The following is a 21,007-nucleotide window of genomic DNA, read 5'->3' on the forward strand; positions in this document are numbered from 1 at the left end:
AAGAACTTCAAAGATTGCTTGCTCAGAATTCACAAAGCACTCATTTGTATTTTCTTAACAAAATATTTTATTGGCTGAGCTTATAATGCATTCCTCTCAACTTGATGGCATTATTGTCTGTCTGGCTGTCAAACTGTAACTTCTGAATTCTGCAGCCAATTAATTCCAAAATTTCAGGGAATATTCTAGGCATCAATGGACAAAACTCTATTGATGGGGAGTGGGTGGGAAATGGGGAATACATGGAATGCCTGCCATCCATTTAGCACAGCCACAGCTTCAAGTGCGCCTGCAATTGACTTATCGATCAATCAACTGGTTTGATGCTTTCCAGTATAACAGTACTTTTGCTCATCCTCCTAATAGGAGGATACCCTGAATGATTTATCTCCCAGTCAGTTAGTTAATAAGGTGGGCAGGGAGATGGGGTATGCCATAGCCCCTGGCATGGGGAATGTGGAGATGGAGGAATGGGGGTGCACAGATCCCCTGTTGGGAGAGAATCTGGGAGCCCTGCTATGCTGAGAGGGTGGCACAGTGTTCCTAGCATGGGGAGAATGGGGATGAGGGACAGAAAGAGACCCAGGGAAGGGGTGAATTCAGGAAAGGAGTACTCCTAGAACCCCCGGAAGGGTGGGGGGGAGATCACACAGAACCACTGGGGGGAGAGTGGGTGTGGGGTGTGTGAGAGAGACTCAGAGACCCTTGGGTGGGGGGAGGAAAAACTTTTTTTCAGTTCAGGTGTGGGAAAGATGAAACACAGAGTAAAAGGGGAAAATATAAAAGAAGCAAAATGCCAGGTCTTGTTAGTGACTCTGTCCCAAGTTATGGCAGTATGAGTGAACATGCTTTTGCAGATAGGAGTTATCTGAATGCTAGACCTTGGCAAGTGACATGGCTCAACTTGCTCTGCCCTATCAGACCTAAAATAAATAAATTTTTTTTTTTTAAATTGGAAAAATAGGATTTAAAGTGTCGGCATTAAAACACATGCTACTCTACCTCTTCATTTCACATTGTGAGAAACTTTGGCTCTGATTTGGATACATAAGCACATTTGTAATTAAGCATGTGAGCAGTTGTCTTTGACTTCAAGCTAGGAATATGCTGAAGTACCTTGCTGCACAGAATACTTAATGCTAAGAGAATTGTTGAAAGGGATCTTAAACCTTGTTCTTTGGCATTTGTCAGTCTCTAAAGTGGGGGAACAGGTTACCCTACATCTGCTTACAGTGATATTCTTCCACCTTTCTTTGAAGCATCTGACGCTGGGCACGGTCAGAGATGGAATTCTGGACTAAGTGTCCGATATCCAGTATGGGAATTCCTGAGTTGCTCACTGGGGGTCTATCACACAACTGAAGGTAAACCCTGCTGGCTTTGTCTTGCGAACTTGTATTTCTACCTTTGCTGCGGAAAGGGGGCATTATATAAAACAGCATTCCATTCTGTGTCTGCATTTTTATATTTCTCTATCTACAACATACTACAATTGTGCTTACTGCTGTTCCAGTCACTCCAGATCTGATCTAATTTGGATGAGGATTACCTGTTCAGGTAGAGATGCAAACAATTAAAACGTAAATCCAAGACTTCTCTATATAATTAAAGAAAAGTAAGGCATTTTAAGAAATAGGATTGCAGTATGTAAGTTAATTTAAAGGAAGAAAGCAGGAGAGAGGAGAAAGTGGAGGGAAGGGAGATAATTTGCTAAAGAATTCTGACTCCCTCTACTGAGTAAAGAAATGGAGGGGAGAAAGTGGGAGGAGAGCCGTGAGAAGAGGCATTCGGATGCCATAGAGATGGGTACGGTATAAAAATCAGTATGTGGTAGGTTGATATTAAACTCCTGCCAGCCAGAAATTGGTTTTATACAGGGCAGCAGTGTAAAGAAAAGACCGCAAGAATTGTTGTAGTCTCTTCTGCAATATTTCTAGTCCTGATGTAGGAAATGGGCAATAAAATGCCCTAAGGGCCTGATTCTCCATTCTTCTACAGTAGTCTTACATGGGAGCAAATAATTGAGTTCTAAAGCTTTAGTCTGTCTCCTGTACATTTGCTTTTTCTTTAATGTCTGCTTTTGTTTTTCTTAATTTCACTCTAATCTGATTGGAAAAAAAAATCAAGCTCTCCTAAGAAATACATTATGCTGCTTCATGGATTTGGGATTTTGCAGAAAAAAAAATTGTGCCTGAGTGGGAAGGAACTAAATGTTCAGCTGTGGTACAAGATAACTCAATAAGACTGTGTTTTCTAATCTCCGTGTCTGTATAACACTGCTTTGAAAGATTGTCCCTTTTCATTTTAGGATTTTCTTTGTTCTCTGCTTTTAATTTTTCACTCTCAGTACCTAAGCGCTGATGCTGTTATTTATATCCAGAGGTATAAAGAATGTCAGTTCAGATGTATTACATTGTACTTAAAAAAAACCCCTCCATGAAATGTAATAGAACAATTTTAGTTTTCTGAAAATTATGGTGGTAATAATGCTGTTCTTTTAAAACTCAAGTTTCCAGCTGATTTATGAATTGGTATAAGAACACTTGGCTACTTGAGTCCAAATCCTGCTCTCCTTACTTATTTAAGTAGTCCCACTGAAGCCAATGAGACTATTTCTATGATTAGGTTAAGTAGGATTTGGCCTCTGGTCTGCAGGTCTCTTACAGTAATAAGTAGTGCCATAGGAAAATACATACTGTAACTCACCTACTCAGAAGTATATTGCATACAAAAGTGCAATTAATAACATGATTTTAGCTTGCCAAGGCAATCACTCAAAAGTCCAGAAATGGCAGCTTTGCAGTTGCCTGTTCAACCTTAATTCTGTCCCCTTGTGTCCTATGTCCAATGAAGCACATTAGGCAGGGACCCTGTGGGGGCGGGGGGGGAGGGGGAATAGTTTGCGATCATGTAGTTAGACCGTATCCTTATGCATAAAGGAGCAGCATCAAGGTTGCACAGGCAACAACAGTAAATCTTTTAAAAAAGAACGAAGAGTACTTGTAGCACCTTAGATACTAACCAATTTATTTGGGCATAAGCTTTTGTGGGCTAAAACCCACTTCATCGGATGCATGCAGTGGAAAATACAGTAGACAGACACACAGACAACATGAAAAAATGGGTGTTGCCATACCAACTCTTTTTTTTTTTTTCATGTTGTGTGTGTCTGTCTACTGTATTTTCCACTGCATGCATCCGATGAAGTGGGTTTTAGCCCATGAAAGTTTATGCCCAGATAAATTTGTGGCACCTTAGACTAACAAGTAAGGTCGCTATCTTACAGCAAAAAAACTTCAAAACCAGACTCCAGCGAGAAACTGCTGAATTGGAATTCATTTGCAAATTGGATACTATTAATTTAGGCTTAAATAGAGACTGGGAGTGGCTAAGTCATTATGCAAGGTAGCCTATTTCCCTTTGTTTTTTCCTACCCCCCCCCCCCCGACGTTCTGGTTAAACTTGGATTTATGCTGGAAATGGCCCACCTTGATTATCATACACATTGTAAGGAGAGTGGTCAGTTTGGATGAGCTATTGCCAGCAGGAGAGTGAGTTTGTGTGTGTGTGGGGGGGGGTGAGAAGGCCCAACTTGATGATCACTTTAGATAAGCTATTACCAGCAGGAGAGTGGGGTGGGAGGAGGTATTGTTTCATGGGGTCTGTGTATATAATGTCTTCTGCAGTTTCCACAGTATGCATCCGATGAAGTGAGCTGTAGCTCACAAAAGCTCATGCTCAAATAAATTGGTTAGTCTCTAAGGTGCCACAAGTACTCCTTTTCTTTTTACAATAAGACAGGAGATGCAACTAGTAGTCTCACACGTGACATGTAATGTTTGTTCCTCTATCTTCAGTTTATAAGAAATCTTGTCCATCTTTAAACAAGTAAAGGTATTTTCTCTCTCCATATGAGGTAATAGTGTACCAGAGTGTCCTGTCCTTTGCAAACAGAGTGTAGTGTGGTGGCAGTCATTCCTCCCCCTCTGGCTCAGAGGGAGGTCAGAACTCCTCACTAAACAGACAATCTTTATTATGAAGTGTGTCATCTTGGGGATTGTATGCATCCGATGAAGTGAGCTGTAGCTCACAAAAGCTTATGCTCAAATAAACTTGTTAGTCTCTAAGGTGCCACAAGTACTCCCTTTCTTTTTGCAGATACAGACTAACACGGCTGCTACTCTGAAACTTGTCATCTTGGGGATTGTGACAAGCTTTCTGTGCTATCCAAAAGAGGGCAGAGATGTTGAATCAGATGGCTTTTGGGGTTCATCTCAGCAATGTCAGGGATAAATTGAGAGACCCAATCTTGCATCTTTTGGATTATGCAGATCCCCTCTACATCCAAACAATTAGAAAAAAATGTCTTTCCCTTGGTGACCTTTCAGATTCTCAGCTTTAAAGAAAGGGCAGTTTTTTACTGAAACCACTTCAGTGTATAACAGCTCTTCAGAAGATTCTATATTAGGGGAAGTTCCAGAACACAGCACCATTGAGTTTTATAACTTGCTGTACCAGATGACTGGAAGATAGCTAATGTAACACTGATTTTTTTTTTTTTTAAAAAAGCACTCCAAAGGCAACCTTGTCAATTACAGGCCAGTAAGCCTAACTTCAGCACCAAGCAAATTGGTAGATACTATATTAGGGAACAGAATGATCAGGTTCATAGATAAACATGATTTGTTGGGGAAAGAAGCAACAGACTTTTGTAAAGGAAATTCATGTTTCACCAGTCTGTTAGAATCCTTTGAAGGAGTCAACAAGACTATGGATAAGGCTAACAGAAAGTATTGTAATGTCCCTATATATAAATCCATAGTATGCCACACCTTGAATGCTATGTCCAGTTCTGTTTGCCCCATCTCAGAAATGATATAGTGGAACTGGAAAAGATTCAGAGAAGGGCAACAAAGTTGATCAAGGGTAGGCAATGGCTTTCATATGGGGAAAGACTAGAACGATTAGGGCTGTTCATCTTAGAAAAGAGATGACTAAGGTGGGTTATGGTAGAGTTCTATATTAATGATTTTATAGAAGTTTTATCCACACAATACAAAAACGAGGGGTCACCCGATGAAATTAATAGGCAGCAGGTTTAATACAAACAAGGGAAGTACCTTTTCACATAACACAACACTGACCTGTGGAACTCATTGCCACAGGATGTTGTGATAGCCTCAAGTATAACTGGCTTAAAAAAAGAAGTTAAGTTCCTGGAGGATAGGCTTGTCAATGACTGCTAGCCAAGATGGTAAGGAACACAACCCCAAGCTCAGTGCATCCCTAAACCACTGACTACCAGAAGCCAAGAGTGGAAGACAGGGGGGTTAATCATTTCGTAATGGTCCTGTTTGGTATGCTCTCTGTCAGACATGATACTGGGCAAGATAGACCATTGTCGGACCCAGTATGGCAGCTCTTATGTTCTTAAGTGTATGTATGGGAAAACCAAGGCACAAGGATAAGTCAACATTTTCAAAAGTGATCTCTAATTCTGACCAGGATTTTTAGGTTCTTGTATCAGGGTGGCAAATGTGGGTAGCCCAAAGTGCAGCAAAGTATGGGATGGTCTAAGGCAGTGTTTCCTAAACTTGGGATGCCGCTTGTTCAGGGAAAGCCCCTGGCGGGCTGGGCCGGTTTGTTTACCTGCCATGTCTGTAGGTTCAGCCGATCACAGCTCCCACTGGCCGCGGTTCGCTGTGCTCAGCCAATGGGGGTCGCAGGAAGCGGCATCCAGTACATCCCTCCCTTCCCACAGACCCCATTGGACGGGCACAGTGAACCGTGGCCAGTGGGAGCTGTGATCAGCCAAACCTGAATACATGGCAGGTAAACAAACCGGCCGGGCCCGCCAGGGGCTTTCCCTGAACAAGCGGCATCCCAAATTTGGGAAACACTAGTCTAAGGTATCAGGGTGGTCTGCCACTGTAAAGCCCTGAGGCTGTAAAGCCCTGTTCGATGATCAGACCCTGCTGGGAAGGGGTCAGGTATTTCCTTTATAAGTCTGGGTGTACTCATTTGGGAGGAGAACTGCAAGAGGGAGGTTGGCTCTTATGACTGGTCCTGGAGTGGAGAGAGGATCACCGAGTGAAAGGTCTTTGGGCCCCTAGCCTGTGTTGATCAGGGGAATAGTTTTGTTTTATGTTACTTTGCATGTTTTTTGTTTGAAATAATGAACTGTGCCCTGAAGGGAGGCCTAGAAGAGACTTGGATGTGGTGTTTATAGTTTTTCCTGGTCTAGGTTCCTAGGTTCTAATTTTAAGAAATGCTAGGAAGCATAACTTAAACTGAAGTCAGTGGACAATGGGTGCCCAAAGTTAGCACCTCAGCAAATCAAGCCTTAACTATCTAAAATCCTATGTCCAGAAAAAAGGCCTCTAAAATAAGAGGCCATTTCTTACTGTGGGCATCAGTGGTTTGCCAAAGGTAGGGTTGCCAACGTTGTATTTAAAAAAAAAAAAAAAGGGACTGTTTTCTTAGCACCCCTGCCCCACCCCTCCTTCTGATGTCGTCGTCGTCCTCCTCCTCCTCCTCCTCCTCATTATTTATTAATTTATAAATACTACTACAGTAGAACCTCAGAGTTAAACACCTCGGGAATGGAGGTTGGTTGTAACTGAAATGTTTATAACTCTGAACAAATGTTATGGCTGTCCTTGCAAAAGTTTACAACTGAACAATAACTTAATACAGCTTTGAAACTTTACTATGCAGAAGAAAAATGCTGCTTTTAACCATCTTAATTTAAATGAAACAAGCACAGAAACAGTTGCCTTTCCTTGTCAAATCTGTTTTTTAAACTTTTTTTTAAGTGGTTTACGTTTAACACAGTATTGTACATTATTTGCTTTTTTTCTTTCTGCTGCTTGATTGCATCCTTCCAGTTCCAGATGAGGTGTGTGGGTGACCAGTCAGCTTGTAACTCAGGTGCTCATAAGGCTGAGGTTTTACTGTACTAATAAGCAATACTCACCTACATTCACCAGGGGCATTTCTTGCTGCTGCTCGCAGCACTCATCAGCTCCCAATCTTGTTGTACAGAGATGAAAAAATAAGGAATGTCCCTTGTAATAAGGGACTGTTGTCAACCCTAATTCAAGGTCACATAGTGAATCAGTATCTAAGGGGTGATTAGAATCCACATATCTCCTGGTGCCCAGTCCTTTGCTTTATTCATTCATCATATTACCTCTTCAGCTCCTATTGCTCTGACACCTCTGAAGGGGGAATGATTGCCCATCGAGAGAAGATTATACTCTGTATCTATTGATCTGAGTGTTTTTTATTATATTTTAGTTGAGTATATTTCTCATATTTTCTTTGCTGCAGTTTGTTAGATGACCTTGAAGACAAGCTATGCAAAATTTTTATGGAGACATACCAGCTCAGGCACTTAATGTTCTTGTCTGTCAATACTTGATGATAAACCCAATATTAAACTCATGGGGAGATGGGGGAGTATAGTTTTGCAAGGAAGTTGTTGCTGACAGGAGACTACTATCCTCATTGTGGCCATCAGGCGTTTAAAACTCCCATTGACTTCAGCTCTTATACAGCTGAACTTCCACTGAACAGCTGGATTCGCAGAGCATTATAAGAACTATTTACTTTATGTTGAATAAACATCACCTTTCCCTCAAATAGTAATTTTTTTTTTTGTGTTGCAATAGGTTCTGCCTGGCATTTTGCAGAAGCATTGCTGTATATTACCAGACAGGAATACAGGTAAACCTCTTCTTTTTAATTTTTTGATCTGTTAATGTGCCTTTCTTGTGAGATGCAGAGAAACATGAAAGCACAATTGTAGAAGATTGAGAAGATTTGTTTCTAGAATAGGACTGAAAAGTGAAAAATTGGATATTTATTTCAAACAGTAAGTTGATTCCTCTGTTTAAGTGATCCATTTTCAGGTGAAGTAGGTTTACAAGTTACGTTCTATTTTTGGCTATTATCTTTGTAGGAAATTGCTAACAGATCTTGCTTTATAAAGTTGAATATGTTAACTCCCGAACTACTTTGCTAGCCAGAAAAATAATTATTATTAATAATACAAAGAGGTTTAACACTGAAGTCCATTTGTGGCTGGGTCCCTGTGGTTCTTAACTTTTCATACTGACAGTTGAGTTATAAATACTTGTACTGTATTTATTTAAAGTGTTTCTCAATGCATAAAAGAATAGAGTGGAAGATGATGTGAAATTACTACTTTAGGTAAGTTCTTACTCTTTTGTGTATAGATTATGATGTGGTAAGTTTGACTTTTGAAGAATTATATGGAAGGAAAATCTCAAGGTGAGTGAGAAGAGATATTTGTATCTACCCTGAAAAACAAAGTATCAATTTGAAATACATTTATTTCATCAGAAGCCCTTGCTTGAAACCTGGAGTCATCATGAAACAAGAAGATTTATAAAACATGATTAATCATCATAAATATGGTGAAATTTGGTTGTGTGACAAATTGTGTGAACACTTTAAAATACTTGGAAGAAGTTGTGCATTAATTTCATAGAGTTTGAGAAAACACACAAACACCAGCTCATTTGTGTGATCTGTTGAACATATATCAATGCACGAAGCACTTCCATTTTCTCAAAAATAATAAATTGAAATCAGATTTCTTTCCCTCAGCCTACTAGCATGTAGAACTTGACCCATACATCATGTGACTCATGGGTATATTATTGTAATTAAAGATAAGTTAATTTCATTTACATATTTCTTAAACTGCAAGACCTAAAATAATAAAACAAAGATTGTCTTGCCTATCAAATTTGGACATCATTAATAACATGAGCACAGACTGAGTGTAAAAGCCAAAGTTCGTTCGTTCGTTCATTCCTTCCTGTTTTCAAACAATCTTGAAAAATTCTGTCAAGATAATGGCTATAATGACAACATTCCATTTGGTGTTTGTTCATTAGTGTATTCTGTATTACTCTGGCTTACTCATAGGGCTTGATCCCGATCCTGTTGAAGTCAATGGTGACATTCACACTGATTTCATTGGTACATAATTGTGTCCTGCAGATATTAAGGCCAAAATTTTCAAAAGTTGATGCCTAAAATTAGGCTTTTGAATTTATCCACTTGGATAAATGGCCCAACTTTCAAAAATGCTGAACACCCACCACTCATTGACCTTTCAAAGTCAAGCCCCTTATTTAGGTGCCTTAATGCACCTAGTTACGAAAAATCTTGGTCTGTGTTTTAGGCGAGAGACACCTGTTTATATTTGGTGACAGGTTTCAGAGTGGTAGCCGTGTTAGTCTGTGTCAGCAAAAAGAACGAGGAGTACTTGTGACACCTTAGAGACTAACATTTATTTGAGCATAAGCTTTCATGGGCTAAAATCCACTTCATTAGATGCATGCAGTGGAAAATACAGTAGGAAGATAGATATTGTGACAAAGTTCCTCCTCTACCTTGGTGGGTCCCGCACTTACTGGCGGATTTGCTCACCTCCCAGATTCACGGCAGCCCTCAGTTTGGCCGCTTTCATGGCTCAAATCTGCCGTTCACTCAGATAACCTCATCACTGGCCCGCATGGGGAAAAAGAACAACACCACCTGCAGTCTCTGATCCACCATGTAGGTCAGGGAACAGCCCAGAGACCTCCCCTCTGGTGGAACCCACAGTCCAGGTCAACTCTTGTCTGCTCAGGAGTTGAGAGGTTTGTGGGGAACCTGGGCCCACCCTCTACTCTGGGTTCCAGCCCAGGGCCCTGTGGATTGCAGCTGTCTAGAGTGCCTCCTGTAACAGCTGCATGACAGCTACAACTCCCTGGGCTACTTCCCCATGGCCTCCTCCCAACACCTTCTTTATCCTCACCACAGGACCTTCCTCCTGGTGTCTCATAACCCTTGTCCTCCTCAGTCCTCCAGCAGCACATCCTCTCATTCCCAGCTCCTTACACGCCTCTCCCTAACTGAAGTGAGGTCCTTTTTTAAACCCAGGTGCCCTGATTAGCCAGCCTGTCCTAACTGATTCTAGCAGCTTCTTAATTGGCTCCAGGTGTCCTAATTAGCCTGCCTGCCTTAACTGGTTCCAGCAAGTTCCTGCTTGTTCTGGAACTGCCCCGTCACCTTGCGCAGGGAAAAGGGTAATCTGGGACTAATATATGCCTTCTATTACTCTTCTGTAGCCATCTAGCCTGACCCTGTCACATCACACACGCTCTCGCTCTCTACAAAAAGGAGGATTCTGTGTGGACTCCTCCTGAAGGTCGAAACAGCAGACTGGACTTCTACATATACTGCTTCCGCCGACGTGCACAGGCTGAAATTGTGGAAAAGCAGCATCACTTGCTCCATAACCTCAGCCATGCAGAACACACTGCCATCCACAGCCTCAGAAACAGCTCCTTTGTCAGCCTTTTTGATTATGATGTCAGAAGTGCTGTCGTCCCCATGAATAGGTCAGAATATGAACAAGAGGCTGCTAGGCAGCTCTCTAACACCACATTCTACAAGCCATTACCCTCTGATCCCACTGAGGATTACCAAAAGAAACTATACCATCTGCTCAAGAAATTCCCTGAAAAAGCACAAGAACAAATCCACACAGACACACCCCTAGAACCCCAACCAGGGGTATTCTATCTGCTACCCAAGATCCATAAACCTGGAAATCCTGGACACCCCATCATCTCAGGCACTGGCACCCTGATAGCAGGATTGTCTGGCTATGTAGACTCCCTCCTCAGGCCCTATGCTACCAGCACTCCCAGCTATCTTCAAGACACCACTGACTTCCTGCGGAAACTACAATCCATCGGTGATCTTCCAGAAAACACCATCCTGGCCACTATGGATGCAGAAGCCCTCTACACCAACATTCCACACAAAGAGTGACTACAAGCCGTCAGGAACAGTATCCCCAATAATGTCGTCATGGCAACCCTGGTGGCTGAACGTTGTGACTTTGTCCTCACCCATAACTATTTCACATTTGGGGACAATGTATACCTTCAAGTCAGCGGCACTGCTATGGGTACCCGCATGGCCCCACGGTATGCCAACGTTTTTATGGCTGACTTAGAACAACGCTTCCTCAGCTCTCATTCCCTAATGCCCCTTACTATACCTGTGGTACATTGATGACTTCTTCATCATCTGGACCCATGGAAAAGAAGCCCTTGAGGAATTCCACCATGATTTCAACAATTTCCATCCCACCATCAACCTCAGCCTGGACCAATCTACACGGGATGTCCTATACTGGAAATCTACTGACCACTATACTTACCTACATGCCTCCAGCTTTCATCCAGACCACAAGATCCTTTGTCTACAGCCAAGCACTAAGATACAACCGCATTTGCTCCAACCCCTCAGACAGAGACAAATACCTACAAGGGTGATGTCGTGGTGGGAGTGTGCTATAGACCACCGGATCAGGGGGATGAGGGGGATGAGGCTTTCTTCCCCCAACTCACAGAAGTTACTAGATTGCAGGCCCTGGTTCTCATGGGAGACTTCAATCACCCTGATATCTGCTGGGAGAGCAATACAGCGGTCCACAGACAATCCAGGGAGTTTTTAGAAAGTGTAGGGGACAATTTCCTGGTGCAAGTGCTGGAGGAACTAACTACGGGCAGAGCCCTTCTTGACCTGCTGCTCACAAACCGGGAAGAATTAGTAGGGAAAGCAAAAGTGGGTGGGAACCTGGGAGGCAGTGACCATGAGATGGTCAAGGTCAGGATCCTGACACAGGGAAGAAAGGAGAGCAACAGAATACGGACCCTGGACTTCAGAAAAGCAGACTTCGACTCCCTCAGGGAACTGTTGGGCAGAATAACATGAGGGGGAAAGGAGTCCAGGAGAGCTGGCTGTATTTTAAGGAATGCTTATTGAGGTTACAGGGACAAACCATCCCAATGTGTAGAAAGAAATGGTAAATATGGCAGGCGACCAGCTTGGCTTAACAGTGAAATCCTTGCTGATCTTAAACATAAAAAAGAAGCTTACAAGAAGTGGAAGATTGGACAAATGGCCAGAGAAGAGAATAAAAATATTGCTCGGACATGCAGGAGTGAAATCAGGAAGGCCAAATGACACCTGGAGTTGCAGCTAGCAAGAGATGTTAAGAATAACAAGAAGGTTTTCTTCAGGTATGTTAGCAACAAGAAGAAAGTCAAGGAAAGTGTGGGCCCCTTACTGAATGAGGGAGGCAACCTAGTGACAGAGGATGTGGAAAAACCTAATGTACTCAGTGCTTTTTTTTTTTTTTTTTTTTTGCCTCTGTCTTCACGAACAAGGTCAGCTCCCAGACTACTGCACTGGGCAGCACAGCATGGGGAGGAGGTGACCAGCCCTCTGTGGAGAAAGAAGTGGTTCGGGACTATTTAGAAAAGCTGGACGTGCACAAGTCCATGGGGCTGGATGCGTTGCATCCGAGAGTGCTAAAGGAGCTGGTGGATGTGATTGCAGAGCCATTGGCCATTATCTTTGAAAACTCATGGCGATTGGGGGAAGTCCTGGATGACTGGAAAAAGGCTAATGTAGTGCCCATCTTTTTTAAAAAAAGGGAAGAAGGAGGATCCTGGGAACTACAGGCCAGTCAGCCTCACCTCAGTCCCTGGAAAAATCATGGAGCAGGTCCTCAAGGAATCAATCCTGAAGCACTTACACGAGAGGAAAGTGATCAGGAACAGTCAGCATGGATTCACCAAGGGCAAGTCATGCCTGACTAATCTAATTGCCTTCTATGACGAGATAACTGGCTCTGTGAATGAGGGGAAAGCGGTGGACGTGTTGTTCCTTGACTTTAGCAAAGCTTTTGACACTGTCTCCCACAGTATTCTTGCCAGCAAGTTAAAGACATATGGGCTGGATGAATGGACTATAAGGTGGATAGAAAGTTGGCTAAATTGTCAGGCTCAACGGGTAGTGATCAATGGCTCCAGGTCCAGTTGGCAGCCAGTATCAAGCGGAGTGCCCCAAAGGTCGGGCCTCAGGCCAGTTTTGTTCAGTATCTTCCTTAATGATCTGGAGGATGGTGTGGATTGCACCCTCAGCAACTTTGCCGATGACACTAAACTGGGAGGAGCAGTAGATATGCTGGAGGGTAGGGATAGGATAAAGAGGGACCTAGACAAATTGGAGGATTGGGCCAAAAGAAATCTGATGAGGTTCAACAAGGACAGAAGAATCCCAAGCACCGCTACAGACTAGGGACCAAATGGCTAGGCAGCAGTTCTGCAGAAAAGGACCTAGGAGTTACAGTGGACGAGAAGCTGGATATGAGTCAACAGCGTGCCCTTGTTGCCAAGAAGGCCAATGGCATTTTGGGATGTATAAGTAGGGGCATTGCCAGCAGATCAAGGGACGTGATCGTTCCCCTCTATTCGACATTGGTGAGGCCTCATCTGGAGTACTGTGTCCAGTTTTGGGCCCCACACTACAAGAAGGATGTGGAAAAATTGGAGAGAGTCCAGCGGAGGGCAACAAAAATGATTAGGGGACTGGAACACATACTTATGAGGAGAGGCTGAGGGAATTGGGATTGTTTAGTCTGCGGAAGAGAAGAATGAGGAGGGATTTGACACTGCTTTCAACTACCTGAAAGGGGGCTCTAAAGAGGATGGATCTAGACTGTTCTCAGTGGTAGCAGATGACAGAACAAGGAGTGCTGCTGAAATGAAGAAACAGATTGACAGAGCCAGAAGAGTACCCAGGAGTCATCTACTACAGGACAGGCCCAACAAAGAAAATAACAGAACGCCATATAGCCGTCACCTTCAGCCCCCAACTAAAGCGTCTCCAGTGCATCATCAAGGATCTACAACCTATCCTGAAGGACGACCCATCACTCTCACAGATCTTGGGAGACAGGCCAGTCCTTGCTTACAGACAGCCCCCCCAACCTGAAACAAACACTCACCAGCAACCACACAACAGAAACACTAACCCAGTAACCTCTCCTTGCAACAAAGCCCGTTGCCAACTGTGTCCACATATCTATTCAGGGGACGCCATCATAGGACTTAATCACATCAGCCACACTATCAGAGGCTCATTCACCTGCACATCTACTAATGTGATATATGCCATCATGTGCCAGTAATGCCCCTCTGCTATGTACATTGGCCAAACTGGACAGTCTCTACATAAAAGAATAAATGGACACAAATCAGATGTCAAGAACTATAACATTCAAAAACCAGCCGGAGAATACGTCAATCTCCCTGGTCACTCGATTACAGACCTAAAATTCGCAATACTACAACAAAAAAACTTCAAAAACAGACTCCAACAAGAAACTGCTGAATTGGAATTAATTTGCAAACTGGACATCATTAAACTAGGCTTGAATAAAGACTGGGAGTGGATTGGTCATTACACTAAGTAAAACTATTTCCCCATGCTTATTTTTTCCCCCTACTGTTACTCAAAACTTGTCAACTGATGGAAATGGGCTATCCTGATTGTCACTACAAAAGGGTGTGTGTGTGTGTGTGTGTGTGTGTGGTTCCTCCTCCTCCCCCCCGCTGATAATAGCTCACCTTACGGATCACTCTTGTTTAAAGTGGGTATGGCAACACCCATTTTTTTTTTTTCATGTTCTGTGTGTGTATATGCGCGCGCACACACGCTCCTCTTCCTACTGTATTTTTCCACTGCATGCATCCGATGAAGTGGGTTTTAGCCCATGAAAGGTTATGCTCAAACAAATTTGTTAGTCTCTAAGGTGCCACAAGTACTCCTCGTTCTTTTGTTTATTTGGTGCACCTCATTCATTGTACAGTGTCATTCACATGAAATTTGTATATAAATAACTCCAGTCTTCTGTAATTGCCTTGTGACACTGCTGTGCAAACTGCACGCATGTGTGTGGCTGGTATGTCACAATATGCCCAGTTGGTAATTTTTTACACCATTCAGAGCTGCCAGCAGTGCCCAAAGTAAATTTGTGTTCCTAGCTCCCATAACAATGCATAGTATATTTGGAAAACAAAATATGGCAGCAAGCATAATTTTTCTTGCATTTGCTTTCAGGAGGCAATCCAATAGTAAGCAAAGAGGCTGCATGTGCAGCAACTGGACTCCAGTGAATAAGGGGCTAACGAAAACTCGGGGAAGACCTATATATTGCCTTGATTTGACTCTAGCCAGAGCTGTGGGGTATAGATTGCAGGGCTCATAGAAGGAGAAATTGAGCCTTTGCTAAGCTCTGAATAAAGGGTTCCAGTCAGATACACCAGCAAGGAGAAGTCTTCCCATCGCTCACTGACTCAACTCTGTTGGCTGGCCCTTGGCAGAGAGTGGAGTTAAGGTTTTCCTTGTTCCTCGCTGTCCACTTCCCACACCCTTGCTATCGGTGGAGAACCTGTGTTCTCTCTGCTACTGGACTCCTGGTCCTGGCAGACTGTGCTGAGGTAGGGATGTGGCTATGAAGCATAGGAGCTGACTTGTTTTTGCCAGTGGATGCCTCTTCAGAGGGGTGGGGGGGGGGGGGGCGGCAATCTATCAGTTCTGGGGGGAGGCTATCTTCAGCATATTTATAAACTTCTTTCTTATTCTACTTATTGAATGTGTTTATCATTGCTATCTTTACTATTTTAATGATTCAATTATGAACTACATAATTACATTATCATGAATTACAGAATATTAAGATCATTGCAATCACCTACAAGCTGTGTTCACTAACCTCCCAGTTTAAAGACATTTATGGTTCACTGTAGCTTTCTGGATGAAACTTTCAGCAATCTTATTTACATCTAGGTTCCCTGGTATTATTTTGATGCATGTTAAGGACAGCTACATTATTTAGTTGCATCTGTCCCATTGATGACTGGAGATAATTTTTAAGTCTTCTGAAGCAGGAGAATGAGCATTCCGCAGTTCAGGATGATACAAGCACAGTGAGAAGGATTCTTATAAATTTGCAGTACTCGGAAAACATAGTGCTTCCAGAATACTGCAAATGACTCCAGGATCTTTCTTGATGGGTAACAGCTAATTTAGGCACCATCATTTTGTATGTATTGTTGCAAGTATATTTTGCCATGTGCATTACTTTGCATTTAACACTGAATTTCATCTGCCATTTTGTTGCCAAGTCACCCAGTTTTGTGAGATCCCTTTGTAACTCTTTGCAGTCTGTTTTGGACTTAACTATCTTGAATAATTTTGTACCATCTGCAGACTTTGCCACCTCACTGTTTACCCCTTTTGCAGATCATTGACGAATATGTTGAACAGCACTGATCCCAGATCAGTACAAGCCACTAGTGGGACACCATTATATACCTCTTTCCATTCTGAAAATGGACCATTTGTTCCTACCCTTTGTTTCCTATCTTTTTTTAACTGGAGTGCCTGGCAATGCTTTCAGGATCATCTAACAACCATTAATTTAATGACAAGCCTTTTGTTATCTTAATCATCCTGTCTCTGATTCTAAACAAACCTTCTGCCCCAAGGGCAGAAGATATTAGCAGCAGCACAGAACTCATCAATTCCACACTTTTTAAGCTCTGATTCCTGGGTACTGAACACCCACTATCTCCCTCCCTCCCACCCCCCCACCCCCCATGGGTGTTTCAGCCCCAGAGCATCCACAGAGTTGGCGCCTATGCTATGAAGGGCTTGGTGACAATGGAGCCCTGAGAAATACCTTACTGGCAAACTTTAGATGCAGGTTTGGGTCCAGATTTTAAACTCCTCCAAAATTTGAGGGTGCTTGGATTTAGGATGGTCAGGCCTTTGCGGCAGAGTGTTTTGTTCTGTTTGTACAGCACTTTGCATGTTGGGGTCTGTGACTGTGGCTCCTTGGCACTATGATGATCCTAATAAATAATAGCGGGGTCCATTTCTGTATAAAAAAACAAAGGGAGGGATGGAGGGACAAAGTGTGTGGGGTAGGGAAGGCATTAAATGAAACACACAAACGTTAAAGGGAAAAAAGAGTTAGGATGAAACACAGCAAATTTTTTAAAATGCAGGTACTAGAAAGAGAAGACAAACTAGAGGCTTGGGCTAAAAGAAATCTGATGAGGTTCAACAAGGACAAGTGCAGAGTACTGCATTTAGGACAGAAGAATCCAGTGCACTGCTATACATTAGGGACTGACTGGATAAGCAGCAGTTCTGCCGAAAAGGACCTGCAGATTACAGTGAATGGGAAGCTGGATATGAGTCAACAGTGTAGCCTTCTTGCCAAGAAGGCTACAAACAGCATATTGGGCTGTATTAGTAGGAGCATTGCCAGCAGATTGAGGGAAGTGATTATTCCCCTCTATTCAGCACTGATGAGGCCAGATCTGGAGTATTGCATCCAGTTTTGGGCCCCCACTGCAGAAAGGATGCGGGCAAATTGGAGAGAGTCCAGCAGAGGGCAATGGAAATTATTAGGGGGCTGAGGCACATGACTTACGAGGAGAGGCTGAGGGAATAGGGGTTATTTAGTCTGCAGAAGAGAAGAATGAGGGGGGAATTTGATAGCAGCCTTCAACCACCTGAATTCCAAAGAGCCTTCAGCCTTCAACCACCGGGATTCCAAAGAGGATGGAGGTAGGCTGTTCTCAGTGGTGGCAGGTGACAGAACAAGGAGTAATGGTCTCAAGTTACAGTGGGGGAGGTCCAGGTTGGATATTAGGAAAAACTATTTCCCTAGGAGGGTGGTGAAGCCCTGGAATGGGTTACCTAGGGAGGTGGTGGAACCTCCATCCTTAGAGGTTTTTAAGACCTGGCTCAAGAAAGCCCTGGCTGGGATGATTTAGTGGGGATTGGTCCTGCTTTGAGCAGGGGGTTGGAGTAGATGACCTCCTGACCTCTTCCAATCCTAGTCTTCTCTTAGGTTCTTTCCACAGAATCCTAGAAGAAAATTCTGTAACTATTAAGTCCTAAGAAGAAACATCTAAAGATGAGAGAGAAGCTTCTGAGAATGACATAATTGTGAGAGCCAAAAGATATGCAAAGCAGTCAGGAAATGTTTGTTTATGCAACTGCTATTAAGATTCTGAAGTGGTAAAGATTAATTTTCTGTGAATTTTGATATTGAATATTTTTAAATGTAGTTTATTATACCCTCAATGTAGCAAGAAACAGTGGTGTTGTATTACTTCCATTGTGAAGGTGATTTAGATTTTCCTCTCTAAACTTATTTTCAAGGGTTTATTACTTTGACTGTAAAAATACAGTCCAAGCTGAAATGTGACATAACAGAATCTATCTGCTATTTTGAAGAGAAACACAACTCCATGAGGAGAGAGAGTAACTCAGCTGTTCACAGTAATAAAAATTTTAAAAGAGAATATCAAAAGATTGGTTCAGAATGGTTTCTGTATTGATGTGTCATGGATTCATAACTAAAAACAAGCTTTTTATATAAATTAACATTGAAGTAGAAGACTGAGCATTTTGCTGATCACTAGTCTATGAGGCAGACTGGTGTCCTGTAGTGGTATTTAAATATGCTGAATGACATATGAGAAGTGACTACTATAGATTCATAGATACGAAGGTCAGAAGGGACCATTATGATCATCTAGTCCGAACTCTTGCACAACGCAGGCCACAGAATCTCACCCACCCACTTCTGTGAAAAACCTCTCACCTATGTCTGAGCTATTGAAGTCCTCAAATTGTGGTTTAAAGACTTCAAGGAGCAGAGAATCCTCCAGCAAGTGACCCGTGCCCCATGCTACAGAGGAAGGCGAAAAACCTCCAGGGCCTCTTCCAATCTGCTCTGGAGGAAAATTCCTTCCCGACCCCAAATATGGCGATCAGCTAAACCCTGAGCATATGGGCAAGATTCACCAGCCAGACACCCAGGAAAGAATTTTCTGTAGTAATTCAGATCCCACCCCATCCAACATCCCATCACAGACCGTTGGCCCTATTTACCATGAATATTTAAAGATCAAAGATGACTACTATGTAATCATATGTACATTTTTATAAGGAATTTAACTACAAATTGAAAAGTACACAGTTTGCACAAGCATTATGTATGTCCTTTTCAGTAGTTCTTGCATTAAGGATCCATTACATGAGATCTGTGTTCTTCACCGGACATCACTTTATTTTTTTTGATTTGCACAATGCTTAAGCACAGTGGGACAAGGGAATGTCACAGAACAGAAACCTTAACACTGTGTTTCCTTGCTTTTTATGTGGTAAAGCCATATCCTGAATGGTCATGCCTTCTCACTCTCCTACTGTTACCCATAAATTAACCATCCAAGGCTACTTTATAAATTAATGGCTTTAAAGTTATTAAAAAAAAAAAGTTAAATAACTTGTTGAACAGAGTGATTAAACCTCTTGTAAGGCAATCAGTGTACAATACAAAGATACTAATGACCTCAACAGGGGGCACACTGCAATCTGTTGAATTGTATCCCTTTTTCCATTGAGCTCCAACTGGGAATAACTGACTTCACTGGGATCACCACGATCTGTTGTGTGTGTGTGTGCGCGCGCAGAATGCTATCAGCTTTGGTTCCCCTTATAAATATGTATTGACCATGTTCTGTCCCCTGCTCACCAGGAGCTCTGTCTAATCTTTAGCCAAGCTAAGAGTCCCTTCTCACCGAGATCATTCGGAGATGTTCAAAACAAGCACCAACACTTGTAGCTGGAACCTTGTCAAAGTATACTAGAATACTGGTACAGTGAGCTTTTCCCATGGCACGTGAAGTGCTTGTTTTTGACTAGATAACATGGCACCTGCTTGGTGTCTACGTCTGAAATGGAGGCAGCATTTCCAGGTCTGCTTGTTAGCCTTTTAAACCAGCCTGTTCTGCAGAGTTTTTAAAAAGCGTATTTAAACATAGGTACAATCAGAGCCTTGAGTTAATGCTGTTGGACACATGTTCTTGTTTCCAACCTTGTTGAAGATGGTGATGAAAGCTCCTCAAATAGAGGGCAAGTGGTCTGCTCAGACATTTATTTACTAAAAAGAGGAAAAATATATGTAAACATAATAGTGAGTCAGAGACTGGTGTATTTAAAAAAAAAAAAAAAAAAAAAAAGATTAGACTGGGGCCTGAATCTCATTTACACTAAGGCCACCTTTACACTACTCTGGCAGTGTACAGTGGTCTTAAATGGACTCTGGACTAAATGAGAATCAGCTCCTTGGTTTTTCAAAGCTCCATTTTCTTCTGTCCAGCCTCCTCTTACTATTTGCTCTCCCCAAAGCAGTGCAACATGATCAATCTATTACTTTTGTCTCATCAACAAGGTACATTTATGAAATGCAACAATGGTGGTAGGGTAACTGACCTCTGTGTGTATTTTGTGCTGGTTTGATCTGTCAAACTGTGAATTGCTGACATAGATATAGAACAGATTAAACCAAATCATACAGTCCTCGATGCTTTCTCATTTCTCATTCTCATGAGTCCTTTCTCATTCCACCTGAGTGGAATACACTGTTCATCTGAGTCCCTCTTATGTAGTTCCACATTTGCTAAGATTGGAATGACTGTTTCCTTTACAGGTTTCAGAGTAGCAGCCGGGTTAGTCTGTATTCGCAAAAAGAAAAGGAGTAGTACTTGTGGCACCTTTAGAGACTAACAAATTTATTTGAGCATAAGCTTTCGTGAGCTACAGCTCACTTCATCGGATGCATTCAGTGGAAAATACAGTGGGGAGATTTATATACACAGAGAACATGAAACAATGGGTGTTATCATACACACTGTAAGGAGAGTGATCACTAAAGATGACCTAATACCAGCAGGAGAGCGGGAGCAGGGGGGGTGGGGAAGAAAACCTTTTGTTTCCATTACAGCCTCCTTAAAAATATTAATATCTGCTAAATCTTAAATGGGTTGACACCATGTTACGGTGGGCCTTGCTCTCCTCTCCACATGGTTTAAAACTAGTGATGTCCTCCTGCCCTTTTAAAACCTTGCAGGGGAGTTTATACCTGATTTTGAAGTAAAACATAGGTTTGAAACAGTGTATTGAACTTTATGTGGCTAATTTGAGTCTGATAAAGAGTTTGGTTAAAAAAGTTATACAGCAACTCTAGCGAAATATGGAT

General features: G+C 42.4%; 1 protein-coding gene across 4 annotated transcripts in view; it reads left to right on the forward strand.

The window, feature by feature from the left end:
* DLGAP2 (DLG associated protein 2) overlaps nucleotides 1-21,007 on the forward strand; it is a 694,939-nt gene that overhangs the window by 128,890 nt on the left and 545,042 nt on the right. For all 4 annotated transcript variants that reach the window (XM_043542330.1, XM_007058741.4, XM_043542329.1 and 1 more), the window contains one exon: nucleotides 7,674-7,728. In XM_043542330.1, the coding sequence (XP_043398265.1) occupies nucleotides 7,674-7,728 (55 nt within the window). The remainder of the gene's footprint in view (nucleotides 1-7,673; nucleotides 7,729-21,007) is intronic.

The sequence above is a fragment of the Chelonia mydas genome, chromosome 3, assembly GCF_015237465.2.
Source record: "Chelonia mydas isolate rCheMyd1 chromosome 3, rCheMyd1.pri.v2, whole genome shotgun sequence".
Classification (NCBI taxonomy): domain Eukaryota; kingdom Metazoa; phylum Chordata; order Testudines; family Cheloniidae; genus Chelonia; species Chelonia mydas.